Source organism: Streptopelia decaocto (genome assembly GCF_964273445.1).
Source record: "Streptopelia decaocto genome assembly, chromosome: 1".
In the NCBI taxonomy this organism is placed as follows: domain Eukaryota; kingdom Metazoa; phylum Chordata; class Aves; order Columbiformes; family Columbidae; genus Streptopelia; species Streptopelia decaocto.
Window position 1 is genome coordinate 124,321,364 of NC_138663.1, and position 18,312 is coordinate 124,339,675.

The window sequence follows — 18,312 nt, forward strand, 5'->3', positions numbered from 1 at the left end:
GCTGCCTACCAGATCTGAGTCTCCTTTATCTGATAAATTATTTTCCTTTACTATCAATGCTATCTATTGGCAAGACAATATTATTTTTTTCAGGGATTTGTTCACAGTGACAAACCATGGCCTGCGACGAGATGAAGACACAGGGAGCAGATGCAGTTCCTTTGAAATTAAGTTACTGACCTGGTCCAAGCTTTACTCTCAGCAACTGACATGTAACTGAGATTTCCTTTTATACCTTTAATTCAGGCTGTTGCATAAACTAAGGAATACACACTGCAGGGTAGTTAAAAACATAAAAAGTTGTTTTTTCATTGTCAATGGTCAGATTCTGGTGCACATTTACAAAAACAATCAGCTGTGTGTTGATAAATCAAACCACCAGCTTTCAAGTGATTTGGCTTGGTGGTTTGGGGGCTTGTTGTCGTCAGGGCAGAATAGCTAAAACCTTTAAAAAATTTCATTATATGTTCCTGTGTCAGCCTTTCCCTCTAAGCTGCCAGCAGCAGGAAACCCTTTATGAGCAGAAACACCTGTGGATGTTTCTCATTTTTATGTGCTTACTTCAACCTTTCAAAGGGAATTCCTCGGCTTGCAGCTCTTCATGCAAAGTCAGAGCTAACCCTTTTGTTCCCTGAGACCATGGGTGAATATTTTCCCCCTGTCTGTGGGAATTCTCGCACACAGCAGCATTTAAACAGTTACCAAAAAAATGACTCTTGATGAAATACTTCAGAGAATGGTTCTGGCCTGCTCACGGAAAATTTTTAACACTGAACAGCATGGCCAAGCGTGTTCAGGATTTTTGGTCAGCAGCAGGGTCACGCTGTGGCTGCCCGCGGCAGCAGAGTGCAGCGCCGGTGCTGGCACAGCGCGGCGGGCACCGGCAGCCGCACAGGGAGAACTCCGGTTTTGCCGTCGTTCCAGCCACCAGCACGGCTGGCATCCCGCCTTCACCAGAGCGCACCCCGTCCCACACGCGGGTTCTGCTCTGGCGTTCGCAAACAAATCAAGATTTTAATCCCACTTCACAAATTTTAATCCCAGCTGAAACCCCTTCGACTACAGCATCTGACCGGGGCAGCGGGAGAAGGGCGGGCGAAGCTTTTCACGCCCCTTCGGGGCTCTCCCCCCATCCCCGCGGGCCCGGGCCCGTCCGAGCGGGGCCCAGGCGGACAAAGGCGGCGGGAGGCGGGGAAGCTTGAGGGGCCGCACCGCGACGGGGCGGCCCCGCCGTCGCCACCCACGGCGCCACCGGGACAGCCCGGGGGCGGCCCCGGCGCGGCGGGGGGCAGCGGGCCCGGCCCGGCCCCGACGGCGCCGCCCGCCACCGCCATCCTCCCCACCTCGGCCCGCCTCCGCGCCGCGACGGGGCGGTCGGCGGCTCCGCGCCCGCCGCCGGCATGGAGGCAGCGGGGCGGCGCGGCTGGGCCGAGGGGCGTCCCGCCGTGAGGGTCCTGCGTCCCCCATTCCTCCTCCTCCTCCTCCTGGCAGGTCAGCGGGGCCGGGCGGGTGCGCGTTGGGGGGCGGCAGCCGCGAAGCCGTGGGGCTGGGAGTGCGGTGGGGGCCGGGGCCCGGCAGTGGCCCCCGCGCTGTCCCCTGCCGGCAGCCGCCGTGGACAGCGGGGCCGCGGCGGTTTGAGGCAGTCGCGGGGTCTTTGCTTGTTGTCGGTGACTGAGCTGGCAGCCGGACCTGAAAGAAGGGGCCGGGTAGTCCCAGCAGACGCCCCCTCGGGCAGGAGGTGCTGTGTGCGGGTCCCTCTCGGGCTGCAGGGCGGTCACATCCGAGCCCTTCGGCAGAGGTGCCGTGAGGTGTCCCGACCCCCGGGCAGGACGAGGGCACCCCCGGTACCACCGGGTTTCGTGGGAAAGCAGGAGTGAGAGCCAAGGGCGACTGTGGCTTCTGGTCGGGTAGCTGTGCCCGCCAGGCACAGCCAGAGACACACGTGCTGGTGCCCAAGAATGGGTAACGGTGCAAAACCCTGAAGCTGCTGAGCTGGGGAGTCCTGCACGGGTAACAGTGCGAAAGCTTCAGCATCAGGAGTCCTGTGTGCAGTCACCCTCCGTTGCTGCTCCTTCACAGCGGGGCCCACGCCTGGCGCTGGCCTCTCCTCTCCTTCTGGAGATTGCCGGCCTTCCACCTGCCCTGATTCATATGCTGGGGTCTTCAGACCGATGGGTCAGTTGTTCCACTTTTTTGTGCCTGTGAGTTTCTTTAATACAGAGGTAATTACACAGACCTGTCCTCACTCTCAGTTGGTGCTTGTTTTCAAGTCAAGATCAAGAATGAGCAGGTTCAGAGAGCTGACCCGCTAAAATCTAACTAGCAAGATTAAGGTTTTGGGATGGATCAGCAGTGAAAGACATTCACTACGCAGTCAATGCGCAAAGGAGCCTGGGTGCAAGGTGGGAATTTGCAGCCAAAGGTGGGCAGGTAATGGAACTGTGGCAGCAGCTGTGATTAGGTGGGGTTGCCCAAATCCTGACACACCAAAAGTTGGGCCAACACAGATTTGAGGCAGTCATGGGAATGGGGGAGTGGGAACCCCTTAGCATGACCTGCTGCCTGGGAAACAGGAGCCACAGCATATTGGGAATGCATAAGCATAGTTCATCATCTTTACTTTGAGGTCTTTACTGTGGCAGTGTGCATTTGTGTGACCAAAGAGGTGACCAAGGGTGATGGTGTGTGGGACAGGGAGTCCATTTAGGTCCATCCAGGCTGCACCTGAGGTCCTGGAAGTGGGGAAGGAAAGACTGGGATGAAATCTGGGAAGTGTGGAACTCATGAGGACACTCTTACAGCGCATTGGCAGTACCTAGAGACAAGAGGTTTTACAGTAGCTTCTCGCAGCAATAAAAGAGTGGGTGTTCTTCCATGTTTCTTACTTGTAAAGAGCTCTGTCACTGTTGTTTCACAATTTACATTGTTCCTCGGTCTGGCAGAGCATTGCCACTGGAAACGTTTGGGTCCCCAGCTGGGCAGGACAGTCTGTGGCCTGGCGATGGGGCAGAAAGGGCACGTCTGGCTCCCGTGCCGCACTGGCCATGGCCCTGGAGCTGGAGCAGGGCAAGGGGATGAGGGAGCTCCAGGCAGCTCCAATTTACAGCAGGTCCTGGGGCTGGGCAGGGACTGGGGATCGAAGCCAGCTCTCTGGCAGCTTCCTTCTCCTCTCCTGCAGCTCTGCAAGACAGGCAGCCCGGCCTCAGGTTTCTCTCTGGACTCCTTGCTGAAATGGAAGAAAGGTGATCTGTGGCATCTTGATGTTTCAAAATGTCCTTTTTTTTTCATTTTAAGTGATTAAATATGAGAAGGAACTGATCCTACCAGCTACAAAATACCCATACACAGAGCACCTAACTCTGAACTTCCTCCTGAAATGCAGAGTGAGTGGGAATGGGCTGCCATTTGGATTACAGGATCAGGTCGCGCCTCGAGTGAAGTCCTGTGGTTGTATAAAACTGTTAGATTGCATTTTCTTTAAAGCTGTGCTGTACAGCATTTTGTTGTTGCTGCCATTTGACCGCATGTGTGTTATTTTTATTCAGCAGAAGATTGTCTGGCTCAGTGTGATAATGACTGCAAAGCTTACTGCTGTGATGGGACTGCTCCCTACTGCTGCTCATATTATGCCTACATTGGGAATGTCCTTTCGTAAGTATATTTGAGCTTCAGAAAAAAAATGACTTGCTGTGTTCATGGACTTGATGTAAAATCAGGTTTCAGGAAGCTGTGTTTTGGCAACAAACAGTGGCAGAGTTTATGGTTTTTCGGTTTTGTTTTGGTTTGTTTTTTCCTTGCTGTTAACAAACATCGGTATTCCTCTGAAGTCTCGTGTTGCATGTATTTTTGAAGCATACCAGAGAGCTTTCTAAAATTGAAGGTTATGTCCTTAGTTTGTGTACAATAATATAATTTGTGGACATAAGCTTTAGAGGTGGTGAGAACTTTGTTTCAGGCTCTTCAGATGAAAAGGACTGTGAGTTTTGTGGGTTTGGTTGAAATGCTTTGTTAAAATACCTGAATCAAACCACTATTCAAATTACTTGGATTTGAGATTCTTTTTGCCTTGAGTAATCTTATTTCCTTTTATTTTTATTGACTGGCTTGTTTTTGTCAAATGGTGTTTTTTGGCTTTTAGTGGATTGAATAGGTTCTAGGTGAGGGTAACCTGACCTTTTAATGTTGCAGTATGAATAGCATGTTTCACAGTGCTTAAAAAAACACAGCAGGTGAAATGGGGTAGATGTGAATGTTTCCTGTCCAGAGAAAAATGTAAGAGTAAACTGTTGATTAAAAACATAGGCTTCACTGCAGCTGTTACCTCCACCTTGGTGACAAAGAAGGGAAGCCCGTGTGCTAGTGGACCTGACTCTAGGCTCTGGGTTTAATTTAAGTGTCAACCTGTATGTATTACATTCATGTGCAAGGACAAACCTAAACAAAACATGAAATGTTGTTCTTCAAGATAGGGCATCTTACCATCTGTTTCATCAACCCCACCAATAATTTCCATAACCTTTAGCGTGCAGTCTGTCATGTATTTTTGGTTTGTATTCTTGACTAAAACCAGAAAAGGATAAAGAGGTGCGCCATATGGACTGTGCGATGTTTGGGGATGAGCAAGTGGGAAGGCAGTAGTTGCTTTTTCTAAAAAGACTCCTCTGTTGCAGGTTTTATTTGAGCCATGGTACCTGCAGAGCACGGCAGTGTTCCCTTTAGCACATTTTATAGCACTTTGAAGGAGTAGGCAGAGTAATGGTATTTTAATACAGAACTGATCAGACACTTCCTGGGCTAAAGTAAATAAAATGATGATAGAGCACCAGAATCCTTCATTCCTCTGGAAATAAAAAAGCATGTACTTAAGATTGATTACTGTTGCATAAGGACAGGTGATTTTTTTTTTTTTGTCTTTTTTCATTGCAAAATTGTTTACCCATTTACATGGGTGGAAGGTGGTGCTGTTTTTGAATATCTTATTCCATTTCGCATGTGCTTAGGAATGATGGACACAATAGCACGTGATATCACATTATAAGAAGGAAGCTTCTCATAGAGCAACAAAGCAAGTGGATTTCATGTCCCACTTCCATGTGAATATCACTGACATTTATCTCGACTAATGCCAGAGCTCTACTTGGGAAAGGTTTGGCCAGGGGACTTTCGAGAGTGACTGCTGAAATGTTCAAACTGTGCCTTCAGGGCCAAGTTGATACCTAGTCTTTTTTGTATATTTATTTAACAAATGTAAACAGCTATTGAATTAGATCTGAGTGTGAATGGCTCTGACACATGGGAAAGGTTTATCTGTGTCTGGATGGTTTTGAATACTGGAGAGGATCTTACAAGTGCTGTTTGCCTCAACATGTCTCGAAGGAGACATTTGATTCTTCTAATTTTTTATGGTTAAGTACTTCAATTCATAGACTCCAAGACCAGTCAGGAGTCATTATACTCCTCTGACCTGACGTTTAGCATGATTGAACCATATATATATATATAAAAATTTATTTATTTATTTAATTTATTTTTGCTTAAAAGTTGTTTGAGGTGTGTCTTCTTTAAATGTATAATCTCATTTTAAAACTTCAGACATTAACGAGTTGACCATCTGTCCTGGTAAACTGCTCTATAGTTCATTTACTAACACTGCTGGGAAATTTTGCTGGGAAATCAAGGTTGAAATTCCTACAGCTAGCTCTTAACTTATCTGTGAGTTTGCAATGTGGCCCTAAATAGTCATCATGACAGCTCTCAACCTTATCGCTGAGCTGGGTGAACTCTGTCAGCCTCACATGTAAGATTTGCTTTGTTTTGCTTTGCCCTGCCCAGGCCATCCTTTGAGCTCCCTCTAGTATTTTCCCTTCGTTGTTGAAGAGTGGCTAGCAGGGCTGAGCACAGGGTTTTGATAGAAGCCTTGCTAGGATAATTTTTTCCTGTACTTTTCTTTGAGAACCTGTTTTGAAGCAGCTATCTGTGATCATCACAGAAGACAGAAATGAACTTAGCAATTTGTTCCAGCTCTGAGTCCTTAAGTCATGGTCTTCAAAGCATGTCTACTGCTTTAAGCCTAAAAACTGTTCTTTGCTAGGGTTACTACCTTGTATTTAGTTGCATTGCAAAAGATGTTATTGTGACTTTGACTATGCTCCATAAGAATAACCTTCCCTTTTCATTATTTGATACTATACTAGCCTTTTTTTTTTTTTTAATGTGCAAGGTTTTCCTGCAGAAGTTTCATGTTGCCTCACCCCCAAATGTCAAACGGATGAAATTGTATTAGAAGACAAGATGCCTGGAATTTGGAAATGGCCGCTAGCAACCTATCTGCTTATGTCTTTCTGTTAACAACTGTGCATTGAAATCTTTTAAAGAACTATGTTTAATCCAACAAACAGCGTCCTGATAATTCCATGTAGTGCTGTTCTTTAAACATCCTTCTTTTCTCGTGTCATCATTTTCGACCTTACTGCCTGCACCAAACGATGGCCTTGATCTGTGTGGGTGCTTTCAGAATGTCTTCTTACTGTCTCCAACACCCTTAGTAGTCCTCAGGGTTGTATTGGCTCTTCTGCTTCTTTAGAGCTTGCTTCTTCATTTGTTTACACTGATTTCTCGGCTCTCTCCATTCTTTGTAAATCTGCATGTCTTTCTGAAGTGTCTGCTCTTTATCTTCTCTGGGATTTTTTTTTTAACAAGCATAACTCTTGCAGTTTTGGAAGAGTCTTTTGGCATGCACCAGGTTCTTTTTAAACAATTATCTGGGTTTTTTTATGCCTCTTCTCTTTGTAGCCCCATATGCCAGCAATAGTGCAAACAGACTATACACACCAGGCAATAATGGATATACTGATTGTAAAACAAAGTCAGGGTGATTAGGTTATGATCATTGATACTTGAGTTGCTTGAAGCTTTTAGGTGATTAATGAAGTCTCTTCACTCATTAAAATGAGGTTCTACATTGAGATATTCCATGTAGGGTTTTAGAATTTTCTATTTTAAGAAATTGTCATCGTTTTAGGAGACCAGGGAATTTTTTTTCTTTAGTCAGATGATGTTTTCAGCAAACATCCTCCAGGCTGTGTGCATCTGTGATTAGCCTGTTTTTCTTTCCACACATGAAGAACAGATGCAGAGTTATTGGCTCACGCTAGTGTTAGGATTTCAGGGCCTGCAAGAGATGTTCCAGAGACTTCATCTTTGGTTGGACTACAGGTATAATCTGTAAGCATTTGAGGTCTGTGGCTGAGTCGTCTGTAATCCCATAAGCATCTCTAATGTAAAGTAACACATCCTTCCTCCTCCTCCCCCCCTTCATGATGCCCTTTCAGAGCAAGTTGTTACAGCATTAATGTTCCAGCTATATTTCCCTTCCCACTAGTTTTCAATAGCTACAGCCTGTCATTATTTCCTCTGATGCATATGCATTTCCTCCTGTTTATTTGCTCAGCATCTAGTGCTTAATAGCACTTCTAAAAATGTTTTCTTTTTCTCGGACAAATTACAGATTTATGTTTGGACTTGTGCAACATAACGGAGCTGTGTCTGTGGGATGAAGGAAAAGGTGCAGGGATGCTTGAGTGCTCAGGCTTTTTCTCCTGCCCACCTTCTCACTCCTCACCAGAAGCGAGCTTGGAGGCACACTTCCCAGCCTTCAGCATCATCCCAGCCCTTTGCATCAAGAAGCTCAGAATCTAGTTTCTAAGCTGTTGAATCATTTGCGACTGACCTTTTATCAGTTTCCCTGTGCTGCATCTGCTTCTGCAGCTTGCTGCCAGGCTAGGGACTGAGGACTGCGAGAGATGCTCCAGGTTTGCCCACAACAACAGCATCTCCCCAACTAACCAACCCACAGCGTTTTGCCGTCTGTCACTCCAAGGAGCTGGAGACATCAGGTTATTGCCTTCAGCTCCAGCCTCCAGAGCTCCTCAGAGGTGGGAGTTGGCGCGAAAGGGGTTTCTTCTGCAGAACCCAAGTTTTTATGTGTGTTTCTGACAGTGCTCTTTGTATTTGCTTCTGAGAGGCCCCAAATTGTCTGGACCTCAGGCTTATCCTGGTGGCTGTTGGATTTTCTGAGGGCTGATTTGCAGTTTAGTCTTCTTTACCACGTTCTACATTGTGATTATCATTACTCACAGGTGATTTTTGAGCTGTGGGGAGTTCCCTGGGCAGAGATGTCAGTCATCAGGGCTGGTTCTGGATGCTGCCTTTGCTCTTTCACAGCACTTCACGACAAGCAGCTGTGAGTTGTTGTGAAATAATGCCAGAATCCAGGTAAATAATGAAACAAAGAGGACAAATAGTCCAGCTATTATTTCAGATGAATACTGCTGGGCCAGTTAACTATTCAGTCAAAATTAAGGGACTTACACAGATTTGGTCCACAATATTTAAGAAAATTCATTGATAAAAAATTCAGCCTTGGTGCTTTGTCCGTATATTCCTGGGTAAGTCTCTAAGGGTAGTAAACTGCAATATTGGCTTAAGCAGAAGAAGAAAGCTAAAATACAGTGATGCTACATTATGTTGCAAAGTTTCTTGGTAAATGTGTTCAGAATGAGGTACTCTAAGGCAACTTTTATTTAGAAAAACAAAACAAATCACGTGATTTCAAGGACTTCAAACATGACTGGAGGAAAAAGCAAATAAAAACTCAAGAGAACTGTGATCTCATTATAGGTAGTGGATGGTGATGTGCAAGAGAGTAGGTAGAAAAAAAATCTTATCAGGGATAATGAGGAAGCAACAGCCTGTTCAGTGACTGCTGAAATATCAGGTGTTATTTACATGAACATGTATATTGGAAGGGGTGAGGTTTTTGGGTATTTTGTTTTGTTTTGTTTCGTTCTAAGTCTAGAGGTTGCACAATGTGTCCAGGAAGGAAGGAAGGCAGGCAGAATGGGAGGAAAGAGGCAGAGAATACATTTCGCATAAAAATTGTGTGCATGCCTCGGCCTGCAAAACTGTAGAAAAAGCTGTGTGTAGTGTATCTAAGTGTGGCATTTGACATGAAGTACTTCATATCCAGTAACACTTTTGAGAAAAGCAGCTGACCTCAGAGAATGCTGGTTTTGTTCATGAAATCAAGAATGTCCCTTAAGCTGATTTACTTGACATGAGAATATGGGATGGACAGAATGAACATTTTAAGAGTTAGGAATATAGAGGTGTAGCCTCTGGAGTTTATAGTGAATGCAAGAAAAAAAACAGAACAAAACAAAAAAAACCACCACAGGAAGCCTGGCATTTGCTGAAGATTCCAAATAATTAAAATTAGACACTTTCAGGCATCCCACAGTAAATATGTGAAGCAGCATATGGGTTGGGGATGGTTCTGTGTCTGCACTACAGTTGTATGGTACTCTGCTTAAAATAAAATTGTGTTCCTCTTCGTCAATGTAATGTTAAAAATTTCCAAAGATTGAAGAGCTTTGGGACAGAATGTAAAATGGCAATTTACCTGGCAGTTGCCATTTCTTGTCTCTGGCTCTGTGACTTCTGATAGGATGCCAGAGGTATGCCGAAGGCCTGGTTCAGTAAGTATTTTTTCCATTTGGTTTGAGTAGTGGCTTCTGATCAGGAGAGTCTCCTGAATGAGCACGTGGAGCAGGGCCTGAGGATGCTTGTGCTGGGGGCTGGCTATAAACATGTCATCAGTAAGGGCAAGACTCTGATAATTAGACCAAAACCTTTCATTCTAAGAGGTGAATAGCAGTTCAGCCTTTTAATCCTTGGTCTTCAACATCTGGAGTACCTAAGGAAGCATGCTATTCGTGCCTGGGAACACCTCCGCAAGGGAGGCACCCTGCTCTCTCTGTGCAGGGGATTGATTAACCACAGCTTAGAGGAGCATCCAGGACCACCTTTTCATTGTGAGAGAGAGCTGGTATTCAAAATGCGACCTTTGCAAAGTGTTTGAACTTCCAGGGTTTTTTTTTGTTGCATGCCTATCGTCCCAGTTCATATCCTTCAGCAGAGAATGTGTGATCAGATTTACAACCAGAGCAGTATCTGCTCCTGATGATGGCTGCAGAGGAAACCCTTGTCAGTGCCAGAATTAAAACACAGGGAGCCTCTTCTTTAGTCCTTTCCTTTTCATTTCTGACCTGCATTGTGACAAGCAGCTCAAAATGGGCAAAAACTGTTTTGCTTTCCAAACACAGGCTCTCAAAAGGTAGTTCCCACTTCAAGTCTCCCACTTTTTTGGGGGGGGGGTGGGTCTGACTGATTGTTTTGAAATGTTTGGGACTTAAGGGACAAGATTCTTTTGTTTGATTGATTGTTTTTGAAAGTTTCGGGTTCTTTAATTTAGAAGTTAGCCATAAGAACTAGAATACTTTTTTTTTTCAGAGAAAACTGGAAGTGTTTGTAAACATGCAGGTTCAGTTGTTCATAAATAGAAAGGATAGCACAATTTTGTGCTAAACCTTGAGTTGTTGATATCCCTGTGGATCATCTGGTTTTCATCATTTGGAAGATTGTTAGAATTTGGCCTGAAAATGGAAGCATTAAAGTATAAATCACTAAAATACTCTCTCTGGCTCACAGAAAACTCACTAAGGGGGGAAAAATAAACATTCATAAGGATTTCAGTGAAATTGGGTTCCTTATACTGCACCATTTATTTCGAAAAGAGTTTTCAGTGAAAAGGAGAGAGAATTTTGTGTTTATCACTTGCAGTGGTCTGTTTTGGAAGCCTGTAGGATTTTCATGTAAGGTTCGGTCATGTAAAAGGTAAATGTTTTCTTAACACTTACTAAGAGTGATGTAAAGACTGAGCCTGGGGATTATGTTGATCACAAGAGGATTGTCCTTTCTTCATAAGAATTTTACCTTCTGTCTGTTATTTTATACCACCTCATCTTTTGCTTTTTCAAGTGGAGGAAATGGCTACCTATGAATCTAATTCTGTTCAGTCATCTGTACTTCCACAGCTTTTGAGAGAATTCAGATAGGCTGCTAGGCATCAGTGCAGCAAAGGAGTTAAAGGCATTTGTAACTTCAAGGTGGTAAGTAGATGCAATGGATAGAGTCCTCCTTCTGTCGAAATCAATAAGCTAATTACTTCAGTGGGGATTTCATGCACTGGTTGTAATGGGACAAGTTGTAAGCTCAAGTACCTTGTTGAACCCAAGTGTCAGGAAAAAAACCTCTTTTTTTTTTAATCACCATAGTACCTTCCACATTTACTGCCACTTCATGCTCCCTTGCTCCCAGTTCAAGCACTGCTTAATGAGATGTGTCGCTCCTGGAGAATCAGGAGATCCACAGGATGGTCCCACCTCAGCGGACTCATCCTCTCCTTCCACATCAATGCATACAGGGCTCCTCGACCCCCAGCTGAAGAACTTCTGTTTAATTGGCTAATTCTGAGATTTCATTGAGCTTGCGGGATTCTGAGAGGGTTAGCATTGCATTTTGCATTTGTACTGGTTGCTCTGTAGCAGGTAATATCGCACCAACTCAGAGCAGGATTATTAATGAAGATACTTCTGGGTCAAAAGCTGAGCCAGAGGTCCATTTGATGCTCTGCACAGCGTAATTGCAGCCAATCCAAATAAAACCTGTAGCACTAATTCAATATTGGCACAATATTGTCCTAGAAAGAGGAACTCTCATTCTAATCTTAATGTGCCTCTTTAAGGGCCAGAAACAAAGTTTGGTGTATACAAGTGAGTTATTAAAAAATAAAGGAAATGAACTATTAATTCACAGGGCAGACACATGTTCCTTCAAGATTTATAACCACAATTAGATGGAAATTCCACAGTTAATATCATCTTTAGAAAATCGGTGAAATTTTCTGAATTCTTTTTCCAAAAAAGGAAAAAGTTGTGACGTTTACTTTCAGAGTCACTTCTTCTGAAGAAAAAACCTTTTTTCCTTACTGTAATGAATTATTTTTGTAAAATACAAGATTTCTCCTGGGGCTTATTCCATATGTAAGTATCTAGTATGGGATGGAGAGGCACTAATACCACAAATGGCGCAGGCTTTTTTCATCATTGTCTCTCCCTCTGTTGGCTCATCTGCACAGATAAGAGATTTTTACTGCTATCATTAAATGGAGTCATTCCTTTTGCTCACAAGGGAGGCTTGGCTTAATGCTGAATGTTCCAACTTCTCTCTCTTTATTGAGGCCTGTGGCACAGTTTGTCACAAGCACAAGAGGTACCGAGGATATGCAGCTGTCGTTGAAATGTCTGTTCATCAGCCAAGACATAGTGAGCCGTATTTTTAGGTGCCTTGTGGACTTGCTACACTGCTATTGAAGCATAAAGGGGCTTTACAGGCTTTCTCTACTCCAGTCCTTCATGTAGTCCATGGTCAAGATGGTCTAATGAAGGCATAATGAGGGTACTGCAGCCCTGTAACTATTTCCAGCTACTGAGCAGCCCATAGGGCACCAGTGTTCATAAACTAAGAATGACATAAAATGCAGGCCCAAATGTGTGTCCTTATGCTATCACATTATTTTCGTCTCTGATACTATATATCGCTATACTGTATACTATATACTTCTTATTGCTGTTGTGCCCATGCATTTGACTTTTCCATTAGCAGGGTAGGAGAAGGCCCAGGGTGCAAGCAGTGCCCCTTCCTTCCTTCCTTTCCCTCCCTTCACCACTGGTGCTTCCTCCTCCCTCTCAGTAAGAGGAACAGAATAGAAGTAATCATTTGGTACAGGAGGGAAACAGCCTTGGGGAGCAGCATGTCCCACCATGGAGGGGGAGGCAGCAGCTTCACCAGTAGGTGCCTTGCACTGCGGAGGACAGAGCCCCCAGGAGTAGTTTGCAGCCCACTGGGTACAGCAGCATAAACTGGGGAGAACAGGAAGGTTGTCAAGGAGAGGACAGGGGATTGCAGCTGCTGCCTGTTATCTTTTCTACACCATGTGTGTTTGTATATACATGAGGAGGAAATTTTTTACACTGAGGGAGGTGAAACACTGGCACAGGTTTCCCAGAGAGGTGGTAGATGCCCCATCCCATTCAAGGCCAGGCTGGACGGGGCTCTGAGCAACCTGATCTAGTTGAACATGTCCCTGCTCATTGCAGGGGAGTTGGACTAGATGGGCTTTGAAGGTCCCTTCCAACCCAAACTATTCTATGATTCTATGTGTATATATGTGTCTGTATACACACAATTATTCACTTATAAACAATTTTCTTCTGAAATTCTGCTTTCTTGTTTTCTTACAACACTAAAATAATCTAGAGAATCATCCTGTTCTGCTGTCTGTATTGCTGAAGCACCACACTGGTGGTGCCTGTTGGCAGCACTCGGCGTTTGGACTTCAAGGTGCGTGTGGAGCCCACGAGACCCCCATGCCAGGAGCATTCCGGGCCGGCCTCTGTGGCTTTGGCTGGGGTGGTGACAGGGGGAAGGAAGGGCGGTGCAGAGCTCATGTTCCCGTATCATGATGCCTCTGCAATAGACCCCTAAGCATGGAGAAAGAGAAGTATTCCAACAGCAGAAATAGCAGACACGTATTGGAGAGGCCCAAAATTAATTACCTATAAGTAGCACTTATAATATGATGGTGTTTAAATGGTACATGACAGCAGCTCTTAATTCTTTTGTTTGGGTCAAATCCTTCAAGTCCCTGAGCTTTAGGGCCTCTCCTTGTCTGCTGCTTTGGAAATATAAACCAAGAGGAGAGAAAATAAGCAGCCAGCATAAATTTAACACTGACGTTTTCATTGTTGGGACTAAACCCACTCTTAATAGTTTTTTGTACAAGACCTTGTTGAAATACATCTCTTGGAATCTTTGAGATTTTCCTGGAAGAGTAACAAGAATTTTGTTAGTGAAGTATTTTGTATAAAGAATACTGCTGCTTTTTCTTTGTAATCATCTTTGCTTTCCACTTGTGTAGCATATTATCTTTGGAGGGTTTCAAAACACTTAACGCTTGTCAGTCATTTCAGTCTTATGCTAACAAAATCCTGTCAGGCAAGGCAGCAGTGTCTGGGCATTGCCTGTCTGCCATCCACATGGAGTTTGCTCCTGCTGTTGATGGGCTCCTTGGTTCTAAAATCAGTATTAACTGCCACAAATGAAGATTAATTATTTGGGTTATGGGCAGAATTTCAGTTACTTGGAGCCAAAGTTTGATGTCTCAATATAGACATTAAATATACCATAGATAAGCATATTCAGATGAAAACCTCTTGAGACGGAGAATGGCATTGCATGTGAGGAGTCCCTCTGTGCCACATACAGCACAAAAGCTGTCTCAGTTGTCAGTGAGATGCCTCGGTGTTAATCTGATCTAAGTAATTAGTAACCTTCCAACAAAACTCTTCTGTCAGAATGTCTCATATGCAAACGTTGCATTCTTTTAAGACAACAGTTATTTTTGTCTGCCTTTGTGTTTGCTGACACCTGTACTCTGGGGCACGGCTTCTCCTGCACTGCAGTGCATCCCGACCACTTGCTATGCCGCATGGTCCTGGTCCCCAAAGACCTCAGTGAGGCTGAGTCTGATGATAGCTAATATATTTGCATGGCTGAAAGCTAATATTATTTCTTCAGTCCATGGAGGTAACCCTGTGTTTGGCTTGGAAATAGATGGCCTGTTTACATAAACCGAAATTATGAAAATGGATGACAGGATTGCCAACCTGCTTACCTCGCATTGCTTTCCTCCAGTGGCTCCTTGCAGGGATAATTAGATATTAAATTCCAGTGGAGAGTGAAAGAATAGAGCTTCAAGGGGATGAGGGATGGATGAAAAGTTATGGCCCTTGTTCTCCATTTCAATAACATTTAAAATTTTCTGAAATAAAGCACAATACGTCTTTGTTCCTGAGCCTTCAAGACTGTTGAACGAAACTTAATGATTGAATTAGCGTGTTTCCAGAAATGTAATAAAATGTCAGCTTGACAATAATGTTTTCAAAATTGCTATATGACAGGGGTGCTGTAAACAAAGTGGCATGTCAGCTGTATGTTTCATATATACTACATTAAGATAATGTGCTGAGATTAGGAGAGGAGCTATGGTATTTAACATCTGCATTTGGTAAGCTTACATTGTTAGTGTCTTCTAACATAATTTATTTTGCACTAAAATTCCATATTCTCCTTCAGGAGCAGAAATTTTTCCTGCTTGCTCCTCATACCCCTCCCTAGTCATTCCTTTCTGCTGAAGTAGGTGTGTGATGAAGTGCGATCAGCTCATGGCCTCTGTGACACAGCTACCTGTGCTAGCAGGGGGTGGATTTGATGACCAAGTTAGGTCCTTTCACGTTAGCCACAGAAGTAAGAATTTGTTCTATTTGGGTCTGGGTCATTCAAACATTTTGAAGCTTTTGGCAAGCTGCTCTGTACGGGGTCTCTCTCCCATATTCCTCTGCAGTCACAGACTGACAGCAGGTACAAGCCCACCTCCAGGTTGGCATTTGCACAGCAGACAGTGGTCAGTGTTGTTTACCCAGTGGAGGCAGTCAACTCTGCATGTGGACTGGCCCCCACACTGCTGGGGAGACAGCCCTGGTTTACAGCACTCCAGTTTAGCAAGTTACAAAGCAACCTGGGTTGGGTTTTTGAGCCGTGCATCCTTGTTTAAAGGAGGGAGGGGTTTTCACCTCCTACAAGACAGGTTTTGTTCTGCATGTCTGTGAGTAGTTACCCAAAAGGATGCCCCGGTAAGCACCTGAGGAGCTCTGTGATCCCCTCTGAAGGGCTGGGAAGACGTGTCGGGGCATCCCACTTGGGCAAGTGGGCGGTGGGAGGCTGCAGGGAGGCCACTGTGGTTGCCAGCCCTGGGCTTCTCCCTGGGCTCTGTGCCGAGTGTTTGATAGGTCATCAGGTATTTTTAAGAGTTCAGAAAATTGACTCCTGCAGTTATTCTCCATGTCACTTGAAATCTCTCAGGTACAGGTACAGTCAGGTGCCGTTGAGACAGCATCAGTTAAGTTTCTGCATACTTATGGTTTATTTTCCTTGCAGGGATTTGTTGTCATCACAGAGCTTCTTGCAATCCTAAATTACCCCAGGAACTTGCAATGACTAGGTTATTCTCTCATTAAAGGTTGACTCATCTCTTCCATGAAGATGCTGGAAGTTCTTATTGCTTAAAAGGTGGGGAGGTTACTCCCTGGGGAGGCTTGCTGGCTTATCCAGAAAATTACTGGGAGTCCTGAGGAGCTTCCAGCTGCCCGGACTGTGTGGGGGTGAGCAGGGCTGTGTCAAAGATGGAAAACTGCTGCTTGGTACTCTCTTGCTATGCCTTGTCATATACTGGGGTTTAAAGAAGAATTGTTCATGATATTTGTGCTCCATAATTGAAGGAAAAGGGCAGGCTGCCCTCAGTAGTTGAGGGAAAATGCAGTTCCTCTTTTACCTAATATAAAAGCAATTACTACTCCGTGAGACCGGTACCTGGAAAGCAAGTTACCACTTAGCAGATGTTGTTTAAACCTGAAGGAGCTACCCCTCAAATAAGGGTTTTCACTTTGGCTTTGTTATGTGTCAATAATTTAATGTATGTTGCAGTTGTTGCTAGGGCTTTGTAGTAAGATGCTGTTGTTTTTCCAGGCTGAATGCTTGCTGTGCTCACAGAAACACTGGATGTGTGGATAGGTGAAACAAGTCCACTGATTTATTATTGTTATCTGTCACTGGCATTGAATTGTTTTAATAACTGCCAGATCTAGCAGCTCCTTCATAACCACTAGTAGCACTGCTATAGGTCTTGCTATATTTTTATCACTCTATGTTTTTTTCCAACTTGTGTCATGAGATACAAACTGTCAATTAATTGGGCAAAATCCTCAAGTCACTTGATTTATACTGACATGCACTGGCTGAAAATATGGTCCAGCAAGAGAAAAGCTATGGTATTTTCCTCCAAAACTGGCAAATGAAATATTTAGAGCTGTCTCTGGCCCAGCCAGAAGATCATTACAGCAGCTCTGCCACCGTAAGCATTCCCTCTGCTCCTGTGGCCATGTTCAAGTGTGAGAAGTGCCTCTTTTCTTGGTATTGTTAACAAAATCCTTATATTGGCTTTGCAGGTGCAACACAGACCTTTCTGTCCAGGTGCCTGTGCCATAAAACAGGGACTGGAGGTTTCTCTCACTGTGAATTCAAACCTTCAGCTTTATCTTTTGTGCTCTGACCTACTTAAGAAGTTGCTTGAGGCTGAGCTTCAAACTGGCCCCTGTTTTCTAGCCAAGGGTTTCCAGTCTTGTTTTATTCTTGCGGTTTTTAGCTGCTTCTTCCTCAGAAAACAGCCAGCTGATTTTACTTGTTGTCTGTCCCCCACCTGCCTGGCCTGCTGGAGGACCTGTGGAGCCCTCACAGTGGCTGCAGCAACACAAAAGCCTTGGCCACGAGCACGTCGCTTGGCAGCGCTCCCCTCGCCAGGCGCTTGCTCTTCCACTGTTGCACCTCCAAACAGGCACAGCAGCCAAAATAAAAACAGTTTGGGGTAGAAAGTGCAGCTTACCCACCACAGGACTAGTTTGGACAAAAAAGCTCTCTTTTCTTGGTTTCGCAGAGGCTCAGTGTCATCACTGCTGTTCCTGGGGGGACGATGCTGTGCCTCTCGTGCTGTGGGGATGCATGTGGGCTTGGATCAGCCCTCCCAAGGGAGGTCAGGCTGCAGCCCCAGGCTGGGAGCTGTCGCTGCCCAGGGACCTGAGCTGCAAGCAGGACATCTCTTCAGAATAAATGTTTGGAGAAAAAACTTCTTAGCAAGGCCTGGTGCAATAGAGAAAGGGGTCATTGTTTTGAACTAAAGGAGGGGAGATTGAGGTTAGACACAAGGAAGACATTTTTTAAAATGAGAGAGGTGAAACAGTGGCCCAGGTTGCCCAGAGAGGTGGTGGATGCCCCATCCCTGGAGACATTCCAGGCCAGGCTGGATGGGGCTCTGAGCAACCTGATCTAGTTGAAGATGTCCCTGCTCATTGCAAGGGGTTGGACTAGATGAGCTTTGAAGGTCCCTTCCATCCCAAACTGTTCTGTGATTCTAAGATTATCTGAAATTATGCATTGCCGGGGTGTTACTCCGCAGCCCGAAAGGCCTGCTGCTGCTTCTCCCAGGCTGGGAGCCCCATCCCCCCAGAAGTTGTGTGTCCCAGAGTTGTCCATCGCCATGGGCAGGATCCCAGCCCTGTGTCCATACCATGTGCCACAGAAGTGCTCTCATGAGACATATTGGTGACCTTCCTTGGCTGTTGTGGAACTGCTCTTTCATTAAGAATTTAAAAGGATTAAGAAGTGGCTGATATGTCAAAAAGTGGAGGCAGCAAAAAATTATTGTGTAATGAGGGTTGTTTGCAGGGAGGTTCCTCAGGG

At 44.9% G+C, this 18,312-nt stretch overlaps 1 protein-coding gene across 2 annotated transcripts in view; it reads left to right on the forward strand.

Moving 5' to 3' along the window:
• The first annotated feature begins 1,381 nt into the window (after nt 1–1,381).
• CYYR1 (cysteine and tyrosine rich 1) overlaps nt 1,382–18,312 on the forward strand; it is a 58,287-nt gene continuing 41,356 nt past the window's right edge. The window contains exons 1-2 of one of the 2 annotated variants that reach the window (XM_082057532.1): nt 1,382–1,491; nt 3,546–3,651. In XM_082057532.1, coding sequence (XP_081913658.1) covers nt 1,401–1,491; nt 3,546–3,651 — 197 coding nt within the window. In that variant the 5' untranslated portion in view covers nt 1,382–1,400. The remainder of the gene's footprint in view (nt 1,492–3,545; nt 3,652–18,312) is intronic. The other variant, XM_082057533.1, reaches the window with a different exon arrangement.